The sequence below is a fragment of the Sorex fumeus genome, unplaced genomic scaffold (assembly GCF_029834395.1).
Source record: "Sorex fumeus unplaced genomic scaffold, SorFum_2.1 ptg000072l, whole genome shotgun sequence".
Classification (NCBI taxonomy): Eukaryota; Metazoa; Chordata; class Mammalia; order Eulipotyphla; family Soricidae; genus Sorex; species Sorex fumeus.
Window position 1 is genome coordinate 17,396,707 of NW_026606129.1, and position 27,432 is coordinate 17,424,138.

A 27,432-nucleotide genomic window follows, 5' to 3' on the forward strand; every position below is an offset into this window, starting at 1 on the left:
CCTCTTCTTTAGCACTGTAGCACTGTCCTCCCATTGTTCATCTATTTGCTCAAGCGGGCCCAGTAACATCTCCATTGTGAGACGTGTTTTTACTGTGTTTGGCTTATCGAATACAAAAACGGTAGCTTGCCAGGCTTTGCTGTGCAGGCGAGATACTCTCCGTAGCTTGCCGGGCTCTCCAAGAGGGGTAGAAAATTGAACCTGGCTTGGCCAGGCAGGCCACGTGCAAGGTAAACACCCTCCTGCTGTGCTATCACTCCAGACGCCCCAAACCTGAGAGATGCAAACATCTATGACTTCACAGTGACCAAAATAGAAAAAGATTCACTTTCCCTTTCCGGCAACAGAAGGGCAAGGTGGATGAAGACAACTAAATCCATTCATCGTTCTTTGGTTGAGTTGATGCCAGGCAACAGAGTTTATATCAAGTGTGCTTGGCTGTGGCTCTAATTCCCCTCACTGTCTCCCTAATGCAATGTCTTTCTATCAGAGCAAACATGGCTATTTCATAGGTCATCCAGCCAAGGAAACTGGGCAAGTATAGAATTAGAAAGAAAGAAAGAAAGAAAGAAAGAAAGAAAGAAAGAAAGAAAAAGAAAATCTTGCCATCTTCCTCTAAGGAAATGCAAGCAGCTGATGCTCTGAACTCTTAAGAAATGCTTTGCGAATGACTGTGAGACCCCCTGGTTAAATCTGCTGCATAGACGTGAAAGCGTCTTTATTATTAAAAGCATCTATCTGTTTATCTGCCTCACCATCTAGCTGCCTATGCCACAGACAGATGAAGCAACTCTCCAAGAGGAGGGCTGGGCAAAGATAACTGGGATGTCTGCCAAAGGATGAGGTTCAATAGATGTTTAATTCATCCAGCCAAAACACACAAGGAAACACAATGGCTCAATAGTATTAAAAGGCTGCAGTCCCCAGGGGGCCGCAGAGACAGCAACAGACCCAGCAAGCCTCACACCTGTCTTCTTTAGAAATAGAGGAAACCCCTGAACACCTCAGAATCAGAGAATAGCAATCTTGGTTCAGTCAGGGGATGTACTCATATCAGTGTAGACAAGTCGGCTATACTATCATAGCAGGCACCCACTCTGCTAGCAAGGGCTTCAGATGAGGGCTCCTAAAAGTTTCAGCAAAGTTTCAGTGTTGTCTACCTTGTTGCTTTTTCTTTGGGGGGAAAAAAAAGATGACAGCTCTGAGTTTACTGCAACAGAATCCTCTTCCCCGCTGCAGAGCTATTTCTATAGCTAGTCGGGAAGCCCTTTCTTGACTACTCTGCTGATTGGCTAAAGAGTGTGAAAGAGTTTCCGTGTGCCCGCTATAGTCTTCATCCATTTAGAAGTGATGTTAGTACTCAAATACGCACAGTAGTTAAACTTGAATATCTAGTCTTGGTGTCTGGAATGTGATTACCGTCATTATCAGTGGGTGTTTTTTGTTTGTTTGTTTGTTTTTTAGAATTTTCTAAATGAGGATTTTGGGGCTGTTGACAAGCCTCAAATTAATTGATGGCTCTTTGCTTTCTTCCGTGAGTGACCACAAGAAGCATGCCACAATCGGGTGATTCACCCTGCAAGCCCACCAACACACTAGGGGTGAACCTACAACAAGGCAGGATCTACTGATTTGAACATCCCCTCACTCCCACACCCAGGCAGCCTTCATCACAGTTCCTAAAATTTTTTCCTTAGAAAATTAATTAATTTGACTCAAAGGCACCTGTTTTTTTTTTTCTTTTTGGGTCCCACCTGGCAATGCTCAGGGGTTCCTCCTGGCTCTGCATTCAGCAATTACTCCTGGCGATGCTCCGAGGACCATAGGGGATGCCAGGTATTGAACCTGGGTTGGCTGCATGCAAGACAAATGCCCTACCCTGTACTATGGCTCTCCCCCACATCCACCCACAAAGACACTGTCTTATAACAGTGCTTCATTCTCCCCATCCCTTGTCTATGACAAAGATCAAATATGGGCATTATAACTGATTCCAAAAACACCAAGAAGTGAAAAACTAAGTCACCAGCATTCTTCACGAGGGATAGGCACAAGAAACACCCAAGGGCACCCTGTTCTGGAGTGCTGTTTTTCAAACTACAGAGACACACACACGCATTTCTTTTTCTCCCGCTGACCCACCCTAAGCCAACACTTTCGTATAATCCAAAGATGCTGGAGGGCTGAAGGGACAGGACAGCGGGCTGCCTCACCTCCACAGACCTGGGTTCCATCCCCAGCTGGGTGTGGCCCTGAAACAAAACAAAGTAGCTCAAAACATGAAATGCCACTAGGATGTCACAGCCGTGGTCAAGTTGCCTTAGAAAGTGTTTTCTACAGGCTTGCTCTCCGTTTCTGCATTTGCTTTCACCTTCCTTGGCAAGAAAGAGATCAGAGTGTGTGTACCCGACCACGAATCACTTTGATGACACTGTTCTCAATCCTTTCTCTCTCTGATGCACAAACCACACCCTGTGTATCTGTATGTGTGTGTCTGTGTGTGTGTGTGTGTGCATGCGCACACATGCCCACACGGGCAGAGACACATACAAGTACCTTATTGTCTCACCACCTAATCTTTCCCCACAAAACAGATCAAGGTCTTGAGCCCGCAGCCATGGGAGATCATCTGAAAATGCAAGTATCTCCAAGCAGGGCAGGATCTTTCATCTTCAGGAGCAAAGTTTTCAGCAAGTAAGAAAGACTGGAGATGGGGCAGGAGGACAAGAGGCAGTGCCTCACCTATGTCGCAACTGTACCCGGGGTGGGTCCTGCCTAAGAAAAGTCAATTCCAGGGCAGGCTCCTGAGAACCTGCTGACTCAAGCACATGCTGGAGAAACAAAGCGACGGGAGGCCCAGCGTCCCCTTTCCTGGGGCTGAGTCCACTGGGGGAGCCAGACCCACAGAGAAGTCCTACAATGATCCAGAAAAGCGGTACCTAGCCTTGGAGAGGGGAGACAGGTAGGGCAAGGGACAATCTCCCGGGCCCTCTCCCCGACGTTGCGATTCAACCAGTCTGGGTGAGGCCTAAGATCCTGCAGTTCAAACAAGGCCCATCTGTGCCATACTGTAAACGCTGCCAGCTTTGATGACACTGCTCTGTGAAGACGCTGGTTAACAGGGGACACTTGGAAGGCAGGGGGTTGGGGGAGGGGCAACCAGCCCCTGGAATCTAAAGAATAGAGGCGGCTCAGTGTCCTTGAACACGCAGCCCACTCCCGCTGAAAGTGCTCCTGCTCCTGCTTGTGTGAATAGAGCCAAAACTGAGGGGCCACTTCAGAACACCACCCCTGAACCCTGAGCTCTTTTGTTGTGGGAAATCAGGGGTGTGAATACCTAGCTCCTGGGCTGGAGCCATAGCACAGTGGGTAGGGCGTTTGCCTTGGGTAAGGCGTTTGCCTTGCATGCAGCCGACTGAGCCGACCCGAGTTCGATTCCTCTGCCTTCAATTCCTCCCGGAGATCCCAGCAAGCTACTAAGAGTATCTCGCCTGCACGGCAAAGCCTGGCAAGTTACCTGTGACATATTCGATATGCCAAAACCAGTAACGAGTCTCACAATGGAGACATTACTGGGCCCACTCAAGCAAATCAATGAACAATGGGAAGACAGTGACAGTGAATACCTAGCTCCTAAGGTTGTTTGGTGCACAGGGAGACAAGGCTCAGCGGGCACAAAAGCAGGAAGGAATATTCCAGAATCGTCCCGAGTCTTTTCCGCTAGTGCTCTGTGCACTGTGGCCTTCACTGCTCCATTCCCCAAGAGCAGCTGTTTTACTCACGCTGCACAACTGTGTATCTCATGGGGAGAAGGAAGCGGAACACTGGGGACTTTCATTTGTCCAAGACCACCACCCGACTGGTCACTGCTCGTCCATTGAAACACAGTCTCGTGGGCTGAATGATTCTTCCGGCCACAAAGGACTTCCTATTCCCCACAGATCATACCAAACAGCCCACGTTTGTGCAGGCTAAACCATCCGGCCATGTGCACATACCCTCCGTGACATTTACAGAGACAAAAAATCACCTAGCAAAGCAGTTCTCAGGACACAGACCTGCATTCAGGACCCGAGACTGGTGTCCTTCAGCACCCATTATGTGCCAGGGGTCTAACAAAGCAAGGGTCAGCTCAGGAACCCTGAACAGTACCAGCACTCTCTCTCTGAGCTCTTGTCCACACTCAGTTTGGCCATAAAAATACTAGAGCCTGGGGGAAAAGAGGAGAGCCATGTCCAGGCCCCAGAGGACACTCACTGGAGCCTTCTCCATACCAGCACGCCCACATCCCATGAAAAGAGGCCGGCAGCTCTCAAAGCACTTCCTCCGTGCAGTATCTTTTTCAGTCCTCCAGGACCCCTGGAGCTGTGGGCCAGAATCCCAACCCCAAATAACAGACCAGAAGAATCAGACTCCAAAGGGCCGGCGGCCCCTCAAAGCCAGCACATCTCAGATACGTTTTCATTTCCCTGCCCTATCTTCTGTGTTGCAATGACCAAGGGTCACACACACTTGGCTGTGGCAGCTCACCAGAGGTCAAACTATCAGGCTGTGGCTCTCTGCACATTGACGGGTGCAGGGCGCACCGGGGCTCACACACCCAGCCATGGTGCTGGTTGCACTGCAACGCCTGAGCGGTGAGGCCCTGGAGAGCCCACACTTAACTGTGGGATGGGGGACCCAGGTGGTAGCTGTGCACAGACCGTGCTTGGTGCATGGAAGGCAACTAGAAAGATCAAACTCTGGGTCATGCTTGCAAGGCAAGTGCTTGGCCACTGGACACCATGCCCCAAAACTCGGATTCGAACCCGCATCCCCTGATATCTACCCCCTCCCGGGGTTGGAATCTTGATGGCTTTTATTTTGTTCCCTCTATAAACAATCAAGTAATATGACTCCAGCACAAATTAATTTAGAAAATGTAGAAAATGTAAAGGCCAACAGTTATTGTTCATCTCTCCCCAAGTCTAAAAATCTGGTAAGTTATCTTTTCCAGGTTTTTTTTTATATACATAAAACCAATTTTTCATAGCACTCCTTGGAGCCTGTCTCTGCACATCTACATGTCTTTGTTATGCCAGCAATAAACTGTCATCATCTTAAGGTCTAAATTCTCTCAGTATCTGCCTAGGCATTAGATTCATTCACTGACCCAATCCCCAATGAATAATCATTCAGATCAACATTTTTAACCATCAATTAATCACTTAACTTCCCGTTAGTCGTCGATTTGCTCGAGCGGGCGCCAGTAACGTCTCCATTTGTCCCTGTAGCGTGCTGGTGTAGCCCAATAGCATCTCTTTGCTCCGGGAACATGAAGGGCCTCAAACCGATCGTTCATGATCTTGACGAAGAAGTCTGACCATCTGGTAGGTGGGCGGCCACGCGGTCTTTTGACATCCCGTGGAATCCAATCAGTAACAGCTCTAGTCCAACGGTCGTCTTTAAATCTCATTACGTGACCAGCCCATCTGATTTTCGACAACTTGGCAAATGAGACAGCGTCCCTGATCCTTGATCGTCGATGGATGTCAGAACTCCGGATTCTCTCTCTCGTTTGAGTGAAACGTGATATTCCAAGCATAGCTCTTTCTATTCTTCTTTGGGAGACCTGAATAGCATTCTCATCCTGTTTGCGTAGGGCCCAGGTCTCTGAGGCATATGTTAATGCAGGAAGAACAGTGGAATCAAAGAGATGTGCCCAGAGCCGGAGGTTCTTCGTCCTCTTAGCTATTTCTTCGACGTTCTTGAAGGCGTTCCAAGCCGCTCTCTTCCTCCAGCGCAGCTCGGGTGCCAGGTCATTTGTCATGTTGACCTCTCGACCTAGGTACACATAGCTGTTGCATTCGGAGATGGTCGTTCCATTGAGAGCAAATGGGGCATCAGGAACAAGGCTGTTTCTCATAAACATTGTCTTCGTGGGATTCAGCTGTAGTCCTACCTTTCCACACTCACGGTCAAAGTCGGCCAGCATTTGTGCCACTTGGCTGATGTTTGGTGTTATTAAAACAATGTCATCAGCAAAGCGGAGGTGGTGTAGTTGCTGACCATCTATCTTCACTCCCATTCCTTCCCATTCCAGTCGTTGCATGATGTTCTCGAGGGTGGCACTGAAGAGTTTCGGTGAAATGGTATCACCCTGCCGCACCCCTCTCTTGACATCAACGATCACTTCTTTGTAGAATGGTGAGATCCTGGTAGTGAATCCGCAATACAGCTCATGGAGAATCCTGATGTATTGGGCTTGAATGCCCTGATTGGCTAGGGCTTCAATGACTGCTTCCGTCTCAACAGAATCAAAGGCCTTCTTTAAATCAATGAACGTTAAACAGAGCGGCATCTTGAACTCCCGAGAAACCTCAATGAGCTTGGTTATCGTGTGGATATGGTCGATGGTGCTGAATCCTTTGTGGAACCCGGCTTGCTCGCATGGTTGTCCTTCATCTAGTGTTCTGCCAATTCTATTTAGGATGACTCGAATGAACAACTTGTAGATGACAGACAATAGGCAGATCGGGCGATAGTTGCCAATGTCATGGATGTCTCCCTTCTTGAACAGTAGTACGGTCCTGCTGGTTTTCCATTGGGACGGAACCTTGCATTCAGACAGGTAGCGAGTGAAGAGCCGAGCCAGTGTATTGATGAGTACTGACAGCAGGTTCTTCAGGTGTTCAGGTCTGACCTTTTCTGGGCCGGGTGCTGTTTGTTTCTTTACTGACGAAATGGCGTGTCAGATTTCGGAAGGGAGATCGTTGGGAACGACATATCCATCCTGTGTAATTTGGTATGTCGGCAAGTGGACATGGCTATCGAAGAGATTTGAGTAGAAGTCATGGATAATCTTCTCCATTGCCATTCTGGAGGATGTGATGGATCCATCAGGACGTCGGAGGGCAGTCATCTTGGTCTTATAGTTGGCGAAGGACAGGCGGGTGTTACGAATACTTTTCCCGGCTTCTGCCGCATCTACCAGTACTTCTGCTCTTCTCTCTTTGAGGTCTTCCTTGATCGCATCTCTGCACTGCTTTGCGAGCTCGGACGTTAGCTTGCAGTTGCCTGAGGCATGCGCCAAACCATGCTGGTGAATTAGCTCAAGAGTTTTCGAAGATAGGCGATTTTTTGTGGCTATCTCTCTCTTGGTGTTCCTCACACATTCATGGAGGTGCTGAACCAGTCGATCGTATTCCTCGTCAATGTTGTCAACAATGGCATCTTCCCATGTTGCCGCAATAGTACCAAAGAGTTCCCAGTTGGTGGTCATTCTGGGAGTTCTCCTTTTGAACTCTGCAGCCCTTTCTCCCCGCTCTGTGAAGTAGAATTTTGCACGAAGGAGACGGTGGTCCGATCCCGTTCGAAATTTTGGGACAACAGCAACATCAGTCAGGCAAAACCGTCGATTGAATATGATGTGGTCTATTTCGTTGTGGAATCGTCCACCGGGAGACTCCCATGTCCATCATTTAGATTCTGCCTTCTGGAACTGTGAGTTACCATGAATGGTCTTGGTCGACATGATGAACTCAGACAGTCTCTCACCCTGTTCGTTCCATTCTAGGCCATGGGTCCCGATGTGAAGTTCTTCAGCTGATCTTCTCGGTCCTATCTTGGCATTAAAATCACCCACAATGATCTTGTAGAAGGTGTGGTCTTCTTTATAGAACTTCTCTAGCTCCATGTAGAACTTCTCGATTTCTCTTTCATTATAATGAGATGTTGGTGCATAGACAACGAAGATAGAAACTGCAGGAGTGAGCCACATCTATTCAAATGTAAACGTCTGATTCGGGTTGTTAGGCATTCGAATGAATCAATGCTCTTGGCCAAGTTTGTGTTGACAAGGACACCGACACCTCCAACACCTCTTTTATCGCATGTTCCGAGGAACAATTCTTCTCCAGTGTCGAAAACGGCATGGTGAGATTCGTGCCTTCTTGTCTCGGTCAGACCAATGATATCGTACTTGATCATTCGCGCTTGTACCATCAGGTCCTCGATGGATGCATCTGATGCTAGTGTACGTGCATTGAAACCATGCGGAGATGAATATCACTTGACCTGTATCCCTGCATCTGAGTATTCCCTCAGGATAAAATTTTTTTTTTCTTGCATTTGGAGCCCAAGAGATAGTATAGCAGATAAGGCACCTGCCTTGCACATGGCCAACTCAGGTTTGATCCCCAGTATTTCATATGGTGCTCTGAGCCACCAGGAGTGAACCCTGACACAGAGCCAGGAGTAACTCCTGAGCACCATCAAGTATGCACCCCCCCACACACATACCCCAAAAAATCAGCTGTCTGGACCATACCTCTGGCAATGCTCAGGGCTCACTCCTGGCTCTGTGCTCAGGGAGCACTTCTGGTAGTGCCCCAGTACCAGAACTCAAACCTAGGTTAACTGCATGCAGGGTAAGTGCTTAACTCCAGTATTATCTCTCTGGCTCTCCTCAGGATAAATTTTACAAATGTAATTGCTGGGTCAAAAGTTACTGTGAGATTAACTGTATTGCAAACCATGATGCCCAAAAGTAGAGAGAGAGTAAGAAGGAAGGTGCCTGCCGCAGAGGCAGGGGGTGGGATGGGGTGGGAGTGGGTGGAAGCGGGAGGGATACTGGGGACATTGGTGGTGGAAAATGCACAATGGTAGAGGGAATGGTGCTCAATCATTGTATGACTGAAACTCAATCATGAAAGCTTTGTAACTGTATCTCACATGGTGATTCAGTTAAAAAAAAGTTACTGGGGGAGAGGAGAAGGAAGGGACAGAGCAAAGAGTGGGGGGCAGGGAAGGAAAGGAGGGAGGGAGGGAGGGGGAGAGAGAGAGAGAGAGAGAGAGAGAGAGAGAGAGAGAGAGAGAGAGAATGTGTTGGGATGGGGTTAGAGACCTCTGAGACAGGAACCCAGAAGTCCAACCACTCTGATGGTCCAACTCCAGGTCAGAGCTATAGGGGCATCAGCCCCCACCCAGGTCCCCCAGAACCACTGAGACCTCAAGTGTCTTCACTTTACAACCAGTCACGGCCAAAGCACCGGATCAACCCTCTCCCCAACACCGCTCCAGTCGCTGGTGCCATCTGTGGGGCTAGCTCTCCCCCTCCACTGTGAGGCTCTGAACTGCCCCTCCCTAAAGACTTGCCCCCATCCCATCACCCCCACTCTGGCTCCCCAAAACTGACTCCCTGACAGCAGGCCTCCAATCTAGGAAGGCAGGGACTGAGTCTGAGATTTTGCTGAGCACCCACACAGGAGGGGAAGGATTGGGGGAAGGGGGTGGGCAGACGGGGGTGGGGGGGTGGGGGGGGTCACATGATTCCTCTCCAGTCCAAAGGCTACTGGAACCTGATCTTACCTGGGGCCTGAGAGATAAGGGCCTCTCCTGGCCAGGAAGGGAACTGGGCGCAAGCTTTCCTGGCTTTCCCCACCTCTCTGCAGGGCACTTCAAACATTCCTGAGCACTTCCTTCAAAACACAATCAACAGACCAGAAAGAGCACAGGGCTAAGGCTCTTGTCTTGCAAGCAGCTGACCCTGGTTGGAACCCCAGCACTGCATACGAACCCTCCCCCCCGCCCCCCGCAAGCACTATCAGGAATGATGCCAGAGCTCAGAGTGAAGGGAAAGCCCTGAGCACTGCCATTTCGGGCCCAAAGAGAAACCCAAGACAACCACACACACACACAACTGCAGTTTTGAGGGCCCAGCACGCTCACACTCATGCCACACAGAGATACACAACCACCACACCGGCTCACACTCACATAGGTCTTGAAGGGAAAAAGTGCTAGAAGATAAGTCTGACCTGTCAGAAAAGAAGTTTCCTCTCCCTGGCTTGGGGCACTAATTCATTAAAAAGAGCTGCTTTCAATTCACCCCCAAGTTTCCTAACTCGAAATTTTCCCTCCCACCCCACCTCCCAAAGGGGAAATGTTCCCTGGTTTCTGGCAGGAAGAAGATTAGGCAGACTCCAGGGGGAGGCTTGCTGCAAACACGGGGAACACAGATGTCCAGAATCAAGGGCTTTTTCCAAGTGGCTCAGAAGCCCTCCACCCCCCAAGCAGGGAGGCAATGAGCAGGACTAGTCACAGTTCCCTGCTTCTACCCTGCATGGGGAAGGACAGACAGAAAGTGATCCGGCTGTGTACTGTCTGGAGCTAGAAAAACTGTGTGGGGAACAAGACTCTGTTCTGTCCATCCTTCCTTTGACCGTTTTGTGCCCTAGACAAGCCAGGAAACGATGACAGCAACACACGTCAAGGTAAAATAAAAACCACTAGCACGGAACACTGCAAACCCTGATTGCACTGATATTCAGAAATTCTGCGCCGTGTCCAGTTCTAGTCAACGCTCAGGAAATGACAGCGCCAACACTGTGTATGTGAAAAGTCCATCTGCCATTCACCTGTGGACCCTGCCACGAATGGTCCCCAGCCCCATCTCCCCACCCACCCTCAGTCACCCCCTGCTGGTTCTCTTCCTGCTCTGACCTTCACACTGGCTATTCCCTCTGTCTGGAATGTTCTTTCCTCTCATGCGTGCGGCACTGTTTTCAGCCATGCTCTCAGGGTTTTATACTATGTAGCAGTTCCCCTCCCCAAACCCACCCCCAAATATCCACACTGTCCAGACCCCTGCCTACTCTGTTTTTCTCTCCAGCCTGGGTGTATATGTGTGTGTGTGGCAGGGTGAGAGACAGGGTGTCCCAAGCTGGCAGTGCTGTCCAATAGGGACCTCAGGGTTTAATGTGAGGCTCTAAGGTGCTGGGAACAACATGGTTACCCCCCTCTGTGCTGGGTTGGGGATAAAGAGGCCAGGGTTTGAACTCAGGTGCCAGCTAAACTACCTCCCCTCTGCCCCACTCGTGTTTTCACTGCTTGTTGCATTTCCTCCCTATCCTTAAGACAAACCTTAGGGGGCTCCCTGTCCACTCTCTCTACCCTCTAAAACTGTCCTCAGCACACAGTAGGTGCTCAAAAATGCACCAGCACTAATGAAAACTGAGTGCGGGGCAATTCACCTGTCTCCAGGGACCCCCTTGGGCAGAGTGAGTAGGCTGGAAGGGAAATTAAGAGGGCAAAGGGACCAGACACTGTCAGCTCAGGCCAGAGGCACGGATGGGTGGCAGGAGGCGGCAGCGAGCCAAATGATGACATGCCTGGTGGCCAGCAGCCAGGGGCCTTCTGGGAACTTCCGACTCCAACAGGCCAGACCAGGAAGGGAACTAAAGCTGAAGCCCAGGCCTACAGCACGGCCTCTGCTGCCTTGGTCCATTTCAATGGGAGAGCTTAGGGGCCACCAGCAAGCGCACTCAGCAGACAGTTTATCTGGCCTCTGACCAAATCAGGAGTGGACCTGGGCTCCCCATCTGGAAAGGAAAAGCACCCCACAAAATCCTCCTCCCCCAGAAGCCCCAGAAGGATATCCTGTCAATCTTCAGTATTGAGTCAACATGGAGACCTGGGGGCATGGAGCGGGGACCCACCAGAGACTGAGAACACACAGTACACAGACATGCATACATATGTAGCTGAGAACACACAGTACACACGTCTACATAAAGAGCTGAGAACACAAAGTACACACACGTATATATATGTAGCTGAGAGCATTAAGTACACACATGTATAGATATGTAGCTGAGAACACATAGTATACACATGTCTACATACAGAGCTGAGAACACAAAGTACACACACGTATACACATGTAGCTGAGAATGCACAGTACACACATGTATGCATATGTAGCTGAGAACACACACTACACACACATGTATACATACGTAGATCACCTATAGGCGAGCAAGGACACCTGCCCCTCTCTCGCGGTTCCGTACAGAGTCCCTGTCCCGCATCCACTCAGGGCCAGTGTTTTGCAATCTGCAGGTCGGGTGTTTAAGTGAATTTCCTATAATAAATTGACTCCTAATCTCAATTTTAAAAAAATTCTTTTTAAAGTAGAAAGCTTGGAGGCAGTGGGTGGGGGAGCGGGCAGGGGAGAAATGGCCTTCTGAGGACTGTGCTGCTGTTGGATGCCCTTCATGCCATGGGCCAGGAGAGAAACTCATCTGAGCAGATTCAAGGGCCCCGTGCAAATCCAACAATGGGTATTCAAGGTGTGCATGAACAAAAATGCCTAAAACACATCTGGATGGATGCACTGGCTAAGGCAGGAGGACCAGACGCTAAAAGGAAGTAGATGTAGGGCTAGAGGAACCGGAAAACAGGGTTTGGGCCCAACAATTGCCCCGTGACAGTCACCGCTGCTGCAGAGGAAACAGCTACCTCAAACACCACCATCACTAACCAGATGTTGAAATGGCTTTCCTGTCCCACCGCTCCTCAGGGCCCCACCATCACTCCATTGGCTGCTTTCGCCCCTTGCAGACCTGAGCCCACGCTCCTCTTAAGACTCCTCTCCCAGGCCTGTCAGGGGGCTCTCAGGAGCTGTCACACGGCTCTTGTTGTAGCTGGTAAAGTCCCTCCAATTGGTCATTATCTTTCCCTCTTCTCATCCTCTGCTCCATCATGAACTCCCTAAGGGCCAGGCCTCTGCCCGCCTCTGGAATGGTCACCAGAGTCCCAGACGCAAGGTCATGTTGGCCAGCATTGATTGAAGGCCACCATGGATGGACACAGACACAGACACAGACACACACAGACACACACACACACACACACACACACCACCCTCTGATCCCTGTACCCACAGTGCAACAAGCACCCAGAGAGCTGCAATAGTCTATCTGGTGAGAAGCACCCAGAAATCTCTGGGCTACCCCTAGAAGCAAACAGATCTAAGGCTGAGGTGTAAAACAGGCACACGGTTTGAAAGATTTAGTACAAGAACATATGTAAAAACAGCTCATGAGTTTGTATGTGGAACACTGATTCCATGTTGAAATGATGTTGTTTTAGATATCTGGGAGATGGAGGCCATATACTATAATTAATCCCAGCTGTTTTCTTTCCACATTTTGTAACGGCCAGCAGGCCAGCGTCAGTGACCTATGGCGTTCCCGCTGCACTCCTATGCACCCGCTGTGGCTCGAGTTGCAAGGAAAGGTCAGCCTGACGTGCAAGCCAGTTCTGACTGCCTCTTCTCAGTGCTACCGGGCACGGGCCAGAGCAAGGCAGGAAACACCTGTCCAGTGGCTTCCTGTGACACACAAATTCCTGAGGGCATTCTCAGAGAGATTTGGAAATGAAGGTAAAAAGAGCTGAACAGATCCATTTTGACTTCTGAAAGTAAACTGTGAGGGCTAAGATGAAGGACCCTCTTACCTAGAGCCTGATAGCACACAAGGATGCAAATATTTGTTGAATGAATCCTCTACCTCCAAAATGACCATTTTCAAACATATTTATTTACATTTTGGATGGTAGGATAGGGGAGCTGGAAACTCATCTGGCTCTCCACGTCATTTGAGCCCTGCGATGCCCAACCCCCTCTGCCCATCTTCCTGGCCTGTGGTGTCATGGTAGGATTTTCGACAGGGATGAAAGTATTCTCTAATCATGGCTACTGAGCTCTGAAGAATGGCTACTGTGGCTGAAGAAGTGGGATTTCAGTCTTTTTAAATGCTATGGCAAACTTCACCTTGAGAATCACCAACATCTCAACTTCCGCTTTCCCATCTCCCCCAACTTCTCTCAGGCAAAAGCTGTGCTTTCTCCTGAACCTGTGCTCGCTCTTTTGCTCTCTCTCTCTTACACACACACACACGCTCTCATATACACACTCTCACACACTCACTCTTCTCATTCTTTCTCTCTCTCTCTCTCTCACACATACACACACGCTCTTATATACATACTCTCTCACTCTCACTCACTCTTCTCATTCTCTCTCTCTCTCTCTCTCTCTCTCTCTCTCTCTGTCTCTCTGCGCCACTGTAACAGGATAGCAGGTATTAAGGCTTATAAAAAAATTTTTTTAAAAAAAACCTTGGTAAATTTGAAGACTCATAGGAAATGGAGTGTTCTGACCTTGGTGCTTAATGTAAAAAAAGAAATAAAACAAAACTCAACAAACATGCAGATTTTATCTCACCTGGAGGGAAAGAGCAGAGCTCATAGTCAACTACCATCGGAATACGAGGATCAGGATAACCTTTCACACACAGCTCAGTGTGACAAGCTTTTAATCCCCACTGCCACATCTAGAGCCAGTACTTCCAGGACCTAGCCATGCAGTCAGAAGGCAAGGCTGTCTATAGGGGCCAGGATGGAGCAATTGCCTTGCCATGTATAAGGCCCTGGGTTCGATCACTGGTGGGAAGGAAGGTAGGAAAGGAGGGAGGCAGGCAGGCAGAGGAGGTTGGGTATCTCAGGGTTCAAGTGACATGGAGAGCCAGGTGAGTTTCCAGCTCCCCATCCTGCTGTCCAAAATGTAAAGGGAAGAGAGGGAGGGAAGAAGGAAAGGAAGGAAGGCAAGGGAAAGGCAAGACTGCCAGGGAACTTCTAGTGAATTACATTCCTGCTGCCCAAACCCTCACTCTTTTGGACCAGGTGTTTGCTGCCCCTTCAGCTGATCTCCCACAGGACCTCCCAGCAGCTCCCTCCCAGCATCCCTTCAGCTCTCCACAGTGATTCACAGGCTCTCAGACGTATTGACATGTTGGAAGCTGGGGGTGGAGAAGGTGTTCAAATTTGCCGATGGATGGCACAACCAACCCCTTCTGAAAAGGCACGAGACTCATCAGTAGCTGTGACGAATGCTAATCCGTTTACATACAGGTTGGAGGACGCTCATGAAATTCAAATCAAGTTCCAGTCTTCCAAGATTTCTCCCAGCAGGAAAGCCCGGCCCAGTCTAAACAGCTTTTAGTTACCATTAAGATAATTATATTCTTATACTCCAGCAGACAAAGAAATGAGCAGAGAAGTGAAAATGGGATAAATTATTAGAAGGACAGGCAAAAGAGGTATGAATTTGAGAGAACACACAATGTTTCCAAGCGCAAATAGAAGAAACTAACCTAAGTTGCTCTTAAGAGGCTTAAGAGGCTTTGTGAGCTTGTCCACAAGTTTCCCTGTAAAAGCTTCGGCTCATTCCCCCCATCAGTGCTCACAGTTTGTCCAAAGACACATTTGCTTTAGAACCCAGTTCGGCCAACGTTCTACAGTACCCTTGGTCTTGGCCCCCAAGGAGCTTCTATGATAAAAACCATGTGAAATTGGATCCATATGTGTTTCTCCCACAGGCTGGGCCCGGTGGCATATTTTATCCTGTCAAGAGTGACTGTTGCTCAACTCCAAAGAGAAGACGTCAGCGCTCGCCCTCCAGATAACACAACCTACAAACAAGTCAAGCGGCCCTGAGTCAGCAGCCATGTAACCCCTTCACCAAGAACAGGGACCCAGCACTCCATACCTCAAGTTCAGTCTCCCGTCGGTTGATATCATCTGTGGATTGATTTAACTTCTCCAGTTCTCCCTAAGGAAGAAAAGAGCAAGGAATAAACAAACAAAAAAATGTATAAGGAATTGGTCCTTTGTTTCCAGCATGACTCAGTCCTTGACCTGAAAAATTACTCTAGCACAAATCATCAGAAGAGGGACAGGTAGGTATTAATTCTCAAGGGAAATAAATAATTGGACCTTGGCTGAAAGAGCAAATCTGCATCAGCATTTTCTGAAATCCTTTTCTTCTCATGGGATCCCTTTTGAAAAGGTTGCAAGGTTCCAGGAATTTTTCTTAGAATGTCAAATATTTACTCCAGGTATGTGCCTGCAGGTAAACCCACCTATTTAAATGGCTTTGGAGGGCCAAGTCAAAACCACCTTGTAGCTCTGCCCTGGGCAAGAACATTGCAGAAGAGACAATACAAGATAATAAGCAAGGCCAAGCTACAAGTAAAAACCCAGAAAAATCATTTAAATCAAGAGCAGAGAGAATGCTGGGATTAATTTATTGGTTGAATATTCTCTATAAGGAGTTGAAAATATCAGATTGTCAATTATTCAACCGCCTGTTTTGTTTTGTTCTTTAAAACAAACAAAAAGCTTTCATTCAGAGCTTTTAAACGAAAACTCACAAACTGGCATTTTGTGAAAAGCACCCAACATGAAGTTAACGCAGACAAAGGATCTTGTTAACAGAATTCTGATCCAAGAACATAATCCAATGATTTGAATTAATAGAAATCATTCCCAATGCAAAGGTTTTCCCACCTGATCCTTATCTTGCTAATCTGACAAAAACAATTCATTTCAACTCCTACCGCTGACTTAAATGAGTTTTTAATTGATCCGTGCACTGCAAACCCGATTAGCGCTCCAGAATTGCGGATCGTGTTTAAAAGCAACGTTTCTTCCCCCCGACCCCCGCCAGTGATTTATGGAAAGGGTATAGAGGGGTCCTGAGAAACGAGAGCTTTGCTCTGCTTTTGGGCTTAGAAGGGTGAGACGGTGAAGCTGTCATTCGGAGATCTTGGCTTAGAAATTGTTTTTTAATCGTGTCCCTTAGAAATGGAGGCAATAATAATAATAATAATAATAATAATAATAATAATAATAAAATCTGGCCCCTCGCCACCTAGGCTGGAGCAGGGGTCCCGATTTCCGTTCACCCGACCTCCTATTTAGAAAAAAAAAAAGCGGTGTCTTAACGCCAGGCAAAGGCCAAGCGAAGGATGGAGGGCGCTTGGATGACAATCAAACCTTCCGTTTCTTAACAATAAATGGGAGGCGAGGACGGCCCTGGGCCGGCACCTCTGCCAGGTGCGGGAGGGCTGAGCAGGCCGGGGCAGCGGTGCCAACCCACGCCGCAGCCCCGGGCAACGCCCCCCGCCGCTGTACCAGGCGCCCCAGCGGGCAGCCGGGGGCCCGTCCTCCGGAGCCAGCCGGCCTGATCCGGGGGACCCCAGACCCGCGTGGCGCCCCCGGCCTCCCCGACCCACCCCCCGGGTTTCTCTTTGTTGCACAACCGCCACCGCGCTGGGCACGCCGCGACCCCTCGGCTCCCGCCTGGGCCCCGCGGGGGGACTCCCATCGGATGATCAGGCCGCATCCACGCGGGCTCTGCAGCCGCTGCAGGCTGGGGTAGGGAGAATCCGGGGGTCTTGGGAGCCTCCCTTCCCGCCGGGGGGTGGAGGGCCCCTCCGTGGCCCCCAGACTCCACTCCGGTCATAGGCACTGCCTTGGGGAGGGGGGTGCAGACGCCCACCCCGCGGCAGCCCGCGCGAAGCCGCTTAACGACCGGACGCCCCCTCCCCAGCACCCTCACCTGGATCCGGGGGTCCACCTCTTCCTCCTCCTCCAGCCCGGGCTCCATCCCCTCCTCGTCCTCCTCCTCCTCCTCCCCGTCCTCCTCCTCCTCCTCGTCCTCCACCTCCTCCAGGTCCTGGGCCGACGGCAGCAGCTCGGCCGGCTCCTCGGAGCAGCTGCGCTTCGGCGCCGCGTCCATGCGGAAGGGCGCGGGCGCGGGGGCGCGGGGGCGCGGGGCGCGGGGCGCGGAGCGCGGGCGCGGGGGGCGTCGGCAGGGGCTCGCGGCGGCCGCGACGCCCGGGGAAGCCGGCAGGCGCCGAGCGTGCGGCCCAGGCGGAGCGCAGCGAATGGGCGCGGCCGCCCCCTCTCTGCCGCCGCCGTCAGCGCACCCGCCCGCGCGCTCCGCCCCCGGCCGCCGGGCCACCCCCAGCCACCCCGCGCGCCGGGCGCCGTCACAAAAACCGCCGCGCGACCCCCTCTCCGAGCCCGCACGGCGGCCGCCGGCGCTCCCTGCCCATCTCGGAGCTCCGCGGCTCCGACCGAGCAAGAACCACCCCCTTCCAACAACCCTGGGACAGCCTTGATCCCACCTTATTACCCCACCGCCTGCATCCCTCCACCCCGATATCTTGGGGGAGGGCCTGGCAGGAAAGTTTGGGGGTGTTTGCACTCCTGGTTGATCGCCTCATCCCAAAACCCGCACTCTCTAGGACCCTGGTTTACTTTTAAGACTCGAGCCCCCCCATCCCCTGTTCCAGGCACGTGTCTCCCACGCTGAGCCTTGGGAGAATTGAATCAGCTTGAAGATGTGTTCCCCACTCCCCACCCACCCCCCCACACACACCCCGCCCCAGAAAAGGGAATTGAAACGTGCTCAAAGAGAAACAGCAGAGCTATAAGGGAGCTAGGGCCTGGCCCTGCGTGCAAAGAGAGGATTTCTGGCCTGGGCAGAGCACTGGCCTGGAAGAACCCCTCCCCCGCCCCCAACACATACACACACACCAATTTCGCACTGGAGTTTGGTCCTACCTGAATCGGCAGGATGGGAGGAGCGGGGCATGGAGGACGGTGTGGTGGTGGACACGCCTTCCCAGGGAGGAGGTGGCTGGCGTCACCCCTATACAGCATACTGCAACCTAAAGATGGATAAACCCTTGGGGTTTCCCCAACACGGAGGGAGCCAGAGCTGGCCAGGTCCACTCCATATCACAAAAGGCCGCAGAAAGAAAGGGCAGGCCTGGGAGGGGAAATATCAGGGTCACAGGGCCACTGTGATGTCAGGTCAAGGGCAGAAGGCCTTGGTGAAGTAGGCCAGCAAGTCATCACTGACCACACATGCTCCTTCACTGTGAAAATGCAGAACGTAGGTGGAATTGGATCATGTCAGGCTAAGTGAATAGTCAGAAAGTACAACGGCTAAGGCACTTACTTACCTTGCATGCAACTGTCCAGGGTTCCATCCCTGGTACTATGTGTGACCCCCTGAGCACTGCCAGGAATGATCCTGAGCACCATTGGCTGTGGCCCAAAATAACAAAACAAGCAAATCTATCAAGACAGCACCTGCAGCTCTTGGAGAGCTGTTCCATAGCTCCTTGCTAAAGGCATGCTGATCTTTCATTTCCTGTTGAAAGCAGGGACAAGGAGACATTAAAGGTCACTTAGAGACTGAGGAGCTACCCAGGTTTCCCTTGTGGCTTTGAATGGAGCCTGAAGCAGAGCAGGTTTATCATATCTATGAATAAATGGCAGAGGTTGGAAATGAAGATCCGAAGTCTTGACTCTAAAAGCTGGGAAATTTGTGCTCACCATGCTAAACAGCAGACTCTAAAGACTCTGCAAGGGAGGAGATAGTACAGCGAGTAGGGCCCTTGCCTTGCACACAACTGACATGGGTTTGATCCCTGGCATCCCACATGGTCCCCCGAGTCGGACAGAAGTGATTCCTGAGTGCAGAGCCAAAAGCAAACCCTGAGCATCTCCGGGTGTGTCTGTCCATACGAATCTCATCTACGAATGTCAATGAACCTTACACGAGCAAAAATGGTCTGTATGAAAAAGACCAGAAAGAGTAAGTGTTGGCAGGGATGTGGTGAAAAATCCTTATTCACTGTTAATGGGGCTTGTTGTATGGTTCAGCCTCTCTGGAAAACACTTTAGAGACTTCTCAAAACATTGTGAATAGAATTTCTATACGACCGTGCGATTCTATTCTTGAGAATCTACCCCAAGAACACAAAACATTGTTTCTAAAATACACATGTATGTACATCTATGTTCATTGCACCATTATTTACAAAAGCCAAGACCTGGAAGCAACCAAAATACCCAAATTTTTAGTACTCAAATAATTTATGTATAAATTCACAATGGACTACTATTGGGCACTGAGAAAAAGGATTTACAATTTGCTGCAACTTGTATGGAATTGAATTGTGTCATGCTAATACTAAGAGAATAGTCAGAAAGAAAAAGATAAATAGCAGATCATTTGCCTCACATAATCTACCCCCCCAACACACACACACACAAAGGCATTAAACTATCATAATAAAAACAATGAGCTGAGAACGCTATTCAGGTCTCCCAAAGAAGAATAGAAAGAGCTATGCTTGGAATATCACGTTTCACTCAAATGAGAGAGAGAATCCAGAGTTCTGACATCCATCGACGATCAAGAATCAGGGACGCTGTCTCATATGCCAAGGTGTCGAAAATCAGATGGGCTGGTCACGTAATGAGATTTAAAGACGACCGCTGGACTAGAGCTGTTACCGACTGGATTCCACGGGATGTCAAAAGACCGCGTGGCCGCCCACCTTCCAGATGGCCAGACTTCTTCGTCAAGATCATGAACGATCGGTTTGAGGCCCTTCATGTTCCCGGAGCGAAGAGATGCCATTGGGCTACACTAGCACGCGACAGGGACAAATGGAGACATTACTGGCGCCCGCTCGAGCAAATCGACAACTAACGGGAAGTTAAGTGATTAAGTGATTAAGTGAATAAAAACAAATCGTGAGACTTGATCAATAGAATGAGGGCTGGGAGTCCATGGGATAAAACATTTTCCACTACAAGGGATCTTGAAACACTGGTGAGAGAGATTGGTGTAGTACTCTGCAACCAACTATAATGGTTTCAGCACTATTATAAACTATGATACCATAATTTAAAAAATAAAAAAAACCAAAATTTTTTCAAAAAAGACTTCACTGTATTAACTTTGATCCAAGAGCAAGAGTGGTTCGAAGGATACGTGTGACATGAAGAAAATGCTCTCAGATATCAGTTCAGACTTTTTTCTTATTTTCAGAGAAACTAGGACCAGTTAAAGGATAAATCTCAAGTGCTTTCCTAAAGTGAAATTGAGAAAAATAAACTTAAACATTTCTCTATATCTTCTGTCTTCTTTTGGTGCGCATGCACATACACACACACACACACACACACACACACACACGATATACTAGTGTACAAACACAAAATATATCAGCTATCAAAACCGGTGCTATCAAAACCACTGTGATGATGTCAGGATAGCTATGTACACAAATGCATTGAAAAAGATCTCGAAGGAAGGAGATAACTGACAGAGAGTGGCTACTTCTGCAAAAAAAAGGGGGAGCAAGAAGAGATATAAGATGGACTATGATGGGAAGAGGGGACCATAAAAGGAAATTTTAATCTTTTGGTAATGTTTTTGTATCTTATAATATGGGGGTATTTATGATTGCTCTGTATTTAGAATTTTAAAATAAATAAACAATGTATAAAGTAAAGTAAAGGCCCTCCCATTGACCAGTAACGTCTCCATTGGAGACTGTTGTTACTGTGTTTGGCATATCGAATATGTCACGGGGAGCTTGCCAGGCTGTGGCGTGCGGGCGAGATACTCTCGGTAGCTTGCCGGGCTCTCCAAGAGGGGCGGAGGAATCGAACTCGGGTCGGCCATGTTGGCTGCGTGCAAGGCAATTTCTTACGGGAATGCAACAAATTATCACAAATTTCATGACATGGGTTTGATCCCTGGCATCCCACATGGTTTGAGCAATCCATGGGGGCTGGAGAGAAAGGATAGAGGGCAGGGTGCTTGCCTTTGCACATGACTGACATCCCCATATGGTCCCCCAAGGCACAGCAGGACTGATTTCTGAGCTTAGAGCTAGAAGTTACCCCTGAGCATTGCCGGGTGTGGACCAAAAACTAAAGAAAAACAAACAAACAAGCAACCCTAACTCACTATCTTCCACCTCTGAAACTCTGACACCCAAACCCAGCGTGACCAGGTTCTCAGGGTCTCAGATCAGGGCGTGGACCTGCATTCAGTCTGCATTTCTTTCCTGAGGCTCTGAGAACCTCCCAAGCCTCCCAAGCTCATCAGGTAACTAGCTAAATTCCTTTCCCTGTGTTTGTAAGGCTCCGTTTCCTGTTCCCTAGCCTGCTAGTCAGAGACCAATCTTAGCCACTGGTAGCCTGTCCGCCTGTCCACCTTACTTACCACATGGCCACTTCCATCATCAAGGCCAGCAGCAGAAAAGTTCACCTCTCAGTCTCATCTTCAAGATGAGTCCAGTCCCTTTTAATAAGTCAGGTCCCCCTGAGAACAGTCACCCATGGTGGGGGTGGGAGTGGGGGAAGTATTATGAGAGGAGGTAAGCACCATCTGGGGCTTGGGGGCTACTCCCAGCTCATTGCTCCAAGTTTGCCTGTTAATGCTCAGGGGACCATGCAGTGCCAGAGCTCATACTGGGTCTTCTGCATGCAAAACCTGCTCTCTTTGAGCTATCTTCCTGCAACTCCCCCCCCACACACACACCTATTTTGTGTTTTGTTTTGTTGCCACACCTACTAGTTCTGGGGGACAAACTCTAGGCTCTTTGTTGAAATGGGAGATAGTGGAGGGCGGGGAGCGTCCTTCCCTGCAGTGCTCCGGGAATCATGTGGTGCCAGGTTGAACCACTTGTAAGACAAGCACCTTATCCCCTGCACTGTTTCTCCAGCCCCTTCATCTCCCATCCTCAAGTCAACTCTGACCTTACATGATTTGGAGTTGGAATATTTAATGTAATATATCATCGTAAACTGTCACTGTCACTGTCACTATCACTGTCCTCCCGTTGTTCGTCGATTTGCTCGAGCGGGTCCAGTAACGTCTCCATTGTGAGACTTGTTGTTACTGTGTTTGGCATATTGAATACGTCACGGGTAGCTTGCCAGGCTTTGCCATGCGGGCGAGATACTCTCAGTAGCTTGCTGGGCTCTCTGAGAGGGGTGGACGAATCGAACAACTTTATAAAAATAAAATAAAATTTTAAAAAATAAGATGATTCTGGAATCCTAGAGACATTAAAAATGTCCCAGTACCCACATCCACAAGAACAAAAGCAACCGGTGCTGGCAGGGATGTGGCGAGAAAGGGACCCTCCTTCACTGCTGGTGGGAATGCCGGCTGGTCCAACCCTTTTGGAAAACAGTATGGACGATTCTCAAAAAATTAGAATTTGATCTCCCATTTGACCCAGCAATAGCACTCCTGGGAATATATCCCAGAGAGGCAAAAAAGTATAGTCGAAGTGACATCTGCAGTTGTTTGTTCATTGCAGCACTCTTTACAATAGCCAGAATCTGGAAAAAACCTGAGTGCCCGAGAACAGATGACTGGTTAAAGAAACTTTGGTACATTTACACAATGGAGTACTATGTAGCTGTTAGAAAAGATGAAGTTATGAAATTTACATACAAGTGGAAAATATCATGTTAAGCGAAATGAGTCAGAAAGAGCGGGATAGACACAGAAAGATTGCATTCATCTGGGGAACATAAAGCAACAAAACGTGAGACTAACACCCAGGAATGGCTAAGATTAGTACCAGAAATTTTGCTACATGACTTGAAGGCCAGCCACACGTGCTAGGTGAAAAGGAAGCTCAGATAGAGAAGAGAGCACCAATAAAGGGTGTTGTGAGGACCCTCCCAGGGTGGGAGAAGCATGCTAAAAGTAGTCTATAGACCAAACATGATTGCCACTCAATGCCTCTCTTGCAAAACACAGTATCCAAAAGAAGAGAGAGAGAACAAGGGGGAATGCCCTGCCACAGAGGCAGGGTGGGACGGGGGGGGGGGGGGGGGGAACAGGGGGATGGGGGGGAGGGATGCTGGGACCCGCGGTGGTGGAGGATGGGCACTGGTGGAGGGATGGGCACTTGATCATTGCATAACTGAAACCCAAGCACAGAAATTTATAAGTCTATAACTGTACCTCATGGTGTTTCACTAATAAAAATTAAATAAAATAAAATTAAATTAAATTAAAAAATTTTTTAAAATGTCCCAGTAAAAAGAAGAAGTTCCATTACTACAGGCCACTGATCCTAGCATGCAACTCTGGATAAATTTCATAGACGAAAGGGCATTTCTGTGCCTCTGGGAAGGAAAATAATCGATCACAGTGACCCAGCTGGGCTCCACCAAGAACAAATCATGTCAGCCCTGCCCTGGCTTCCTTAGACCTTGTGTTTATTTGTCCAGTCAAGGAAGGAAGTGCGCCACACAGGAGCTCTTCATTGTTCAAAGATAATCGCTACAGGAAAAGGTGACTTAAATGAATTCACTTATCAAGGAAACCAACCTTTAATATTAAAAATGGGAAAAAAGGGTGCTCGCTTCGGCAGCACATATACTAAAATTGGAACAATACAGAGAAGATTAGCATGACCCCTGTGCAGGGATGACATGCAAATTCACGAAGTGTTCCCTATTTAAAAATTAAAAAAAAAAAAACGGGAAAGGCCTTTGAGGGGACTTAGCCTGCAGAATAAAACTTGAGACTATCAAAATTATTTTTTTCTTTTCTTTTTTTAAGAAACGAACAGGTTCACCGAGCATCTATTTTGCAATCTATTTAATGAAGATACAGCCATGAAGGAGTTAGACACAATCCCTGCCCTTACCGAGGGGTTATTGTCTCTAAAAAAAAGACAGGGGGGAATTAAAAATAAATGGAACAGTTGCAGTGAGTGATAACGATGGTCACTATGAGGGGATAAGCATAGTAACCAAGTAAAGATGGCTGAAGGAAGGGGACTGAAAGAGAAAATGTCCTTTGGATATGACAGATAATGAGGAGGTATCAGAGAGAGCAAAGTGCTCTGGAGGAAAGAAGGATCCAGATATAAGAGACTCTAAGGAGGGGCCGCAGGACCCCACCCCACCATGAGGTGGCCTGAGAGTGAGGAGGATGGGTGAGTCAGATGAGGTGAGGCTTTCCTTTGAGGACAGACACCACCAAAGATGGCGGTGGCCATGCTGTAGAGTGGGGTCACCAAGATGGCTAGAGAGAGAGTGGGAATGCCAGATGGACGCTATTACATGGGCCCCAAGGACACATGTGGCCACCTGAGCTAAGTGTGAGTGAAGGTGCCGGGTGGAGTAGATTCAGGGTATCATTTGAAGGGGAGGCCCCACAAAACTTGTTATTCCAAGAGTTGTGGGATGGGCAAAGTCAGCAGTATCAAGAATGGCTCAAAATTAAGGGCCAGGAGGACCTGTCAATGGTTGGTTAATGGTGTGGGAGATAGAGGGTAGTTAAGATAGAGGAGGGTCCATTATGACGATACTAGTTGGAAGTGATTATTCTGGACAAGAATTGAGTGTTGAAAGCAGGTAAAGGGATATAGATGATGACCTTTCAACATCTGTATTGCAAACCATAATGCCTAAAATGAGAGAGAGAAAGAGAGAGAGAGAGATTGAAAGAGGTATCTGCCATAGAGGTAGTCTGGGGTGGGAGATAGTTTAAAGAGGTGGGAGGGAAACTGAGAACACTGGTGCTGGAAAATTACACTGGTGGAGGGACGGGAGTTGGAACATTGTGTGACTGAAATGCTATCATGAAAAATTTTGTAATCCTCTATCTCATGGTGATTCAATTAAAAAATAAAAAGAATAACTCAAAATTTTGACTGGAGAAATGGAAGGATGGTGGTGCCATTCGCAGAGAGAAGCAGAGAAGATCTGGGGAATGGGCTTGAAATCCAAATGTGTGTCTTTGACCCCTGAGTCTGAGAGACTATGAAATACTCAAGTGGAGATGTCCAGTTGACTATAGATATGAGAGAGCCACTCACTGCATATAGGGGCAGTTTAAAGTCAAAGAACTGATTGGAAAGAGACTCTAAAGGAAAATGGATCAAGACAAAGCCAGGGCACCCCTAAATTTTTAAGAAGTTGGACCTTGGAGCGAAAGCCAAGGAAGAATACTACAAGCAGCTCATTCTTAGCAGACCAACAGCAAAAGTGATCAGTTGTTGGACTGGAGAGATAGCCCAGGAGTAAAGGCACTTGTCTTGTATGTGGCTGACCAGTTTGATCATTGGCCTCCTAAGCATTGCTGGGAGTGACCTCTGAGTACAAACCTAGGAGTGACTCCTGAGTATAACCAAGTGGGGCTTACCCACCCCCAATTAAAACAACAAAATGAGCAACTCTCAAAGACATTTTCTGATAATAAGACCAAACAAAGCTTCAGGTGGCCTGACCAAGTCTAATGGTGCTTGGCCTATCAGTTCCGGTCAGCCTTCGGCTCAGCTCCAAGATGCTTGGGGGTCCCTGGAGCCACACCCGAGGTTTAGGAGGAGGGGGAATATGGTAAAAGGATCAAAGCCATAGTCTCTAAGATGTTGTGCATGTTCTCTTTCCACTTGGCTATCTCCCCATCCCCTTGAATATTTGTTTCTGAAAAAATCCAAATACATAAAATTCTTCAATTAAGGTCTGAGTTTTACTACATGACCATAAGTCTTATCAGTCTGGGGACAGAGTGATAGTAAAGTGAGTAGGGCATTTACCTTATACGCAGCTGATCCAGGTTTGATCTCTGAGTCCCACCAGGAGTGATCCTGAGCACAGAGCCAGGAGTAAGCCCTAAGCTCTGCCAGGTGTAGTCCAGAAAGCAAACCCAAAATTAAGTTTGTTATTCTGGAAAAAATCTACTATTTACTTAGTTTTAATTCTTTCATTTAGACATCATGAATCATAATAGAGTTAAGATTAATATCTTAGAAATGCAAAGCCACCTCACCAAACCCACCATCAGAGTGCTAACATCCTTCCATCAGGGGAAAATCCTTTTTTATGCAATAGTTAATTCTCCCAAGGATCTCTCTTATCCCTTTTAGAGTCCAGGCTTTTCATTTGAGAGTCTTGAATCCTAAGTAAAGCTAGCTTTTTTTTTCTGGTCTAACACTGTCAGTTCCTAATTTGTCAATAGCTTTGCAAATAATGACAGAGTTTCCCAAAATTTTTCTCAATCTCAAAATGTTTCTCATTTCGCAACACTCACAGTTTACTGTGCCATCATTTTTATCCCACTTGCCTTGCATGTGCACTATATGGTTGTAACCTGACAACTAGAGAGAGAATAACGAATGAAGACTTGGCCCCAACAAGCAGAATCAAAACCTTGGTTTTTTAAAAAGAGGATGTGTTTGGGGCTGGAGCAATAGCACGGCAGGTGGGGCGTTTGCCTTGCACGCTGCCGACCGAGGTTCGATTCCCAGAATCCCATATGGTCCCCTGACTGCCAGGAGTAATTCCTGAGTGCAGAGCCAGGAGCAACCCCTGTGCATCGCCAGGTGTGACCCAAAAAGCAAAAATAAATAAATAAATAATTAAAAGGAGGATGTGTTGTTTAGTAGTGATTCACTGAAGGCAGGCTTAAGGGGTGGCTGGGAGCTTAAGGGGTGGCTGGGAAAATTGGAAACAATGGTAGAGGGAAGATGTAGGATTGGAGTTGGAATGTTGAATGCCTGTAATAAGTCATCATGAGCAATTTTGTAAACCACAGTGTTTATATAAAGTTTCAGGGAAATTTTACATATGTAGGCTTAACCTATTTCATGTAAATTCCAAAATACATTAACACAGAATTGCTTTAAAAGTGTTATTAATGACAGGTGAGATGTGATTATTAAAATAATGAGATCCAAGTATAAAATAAAATTTAATGTAATATACTTTAGATTCAGAGTTGAAAATATACATATGTAAATGAGAATAGGCATCTTTTATATTGTATTTAATGGTTTTAGTTTTCTCATTTACATAGGTCAAAATTATATAATTATCACTATTTATCCCTTACTGATTAATTTTCTGATCATTCCATGTGTTGGTTCTTAAAGTTTTATTGGAATAAGCAATATAAAGTAAATATGTTATGTGCCA

General features: G+C 48.1%; 1 protein-coding gene and 1 non-coding gene across 2 annotated transcripts in view; one reads left to right on the top strand and one right to left on the bottom strand.

The window, feature by feature from the left end:
• SH3BP5 (SH3 domain binding protein 5) overlaps positions 1-17,479 on the bottom strand; it is a 77,629-nt gene extending 60,150 nt beyond the window's left edge. Inside the window, exons 1-2 of the mRNA XM_056129852.1 lie at positions 17,225-17,479; positions 15,371-15,433 (exon numbers count right to left, since the gene is read on the bottom strand). Of these exons, the coding sequence (XP_055985827.1) occupies positions 15,371-15,433; positions 17,225-17,404 (243 nt within the window). The 5' untranslated portion in view covers positions 17,405-17,479. The remainder of the gene's footprint in view (positions 1-15,370; positions 15,434-17,224) is intronic.
• A 6,384-nt stretch (positions 17,480-23,863) lies between these two features.
• LOC130037919 (U6 spliceosomal RNA) lies at positions 23,864-23,970 on the top strand. Its single transcript, XR_008794506.1, has one exon. It is a non-coding gene; the product is annotated as a U6 spliceosomal RNA (small nuclear RNA).
• Positions 23,971-27,432: the final 3,462 nt, after the last annotated feature.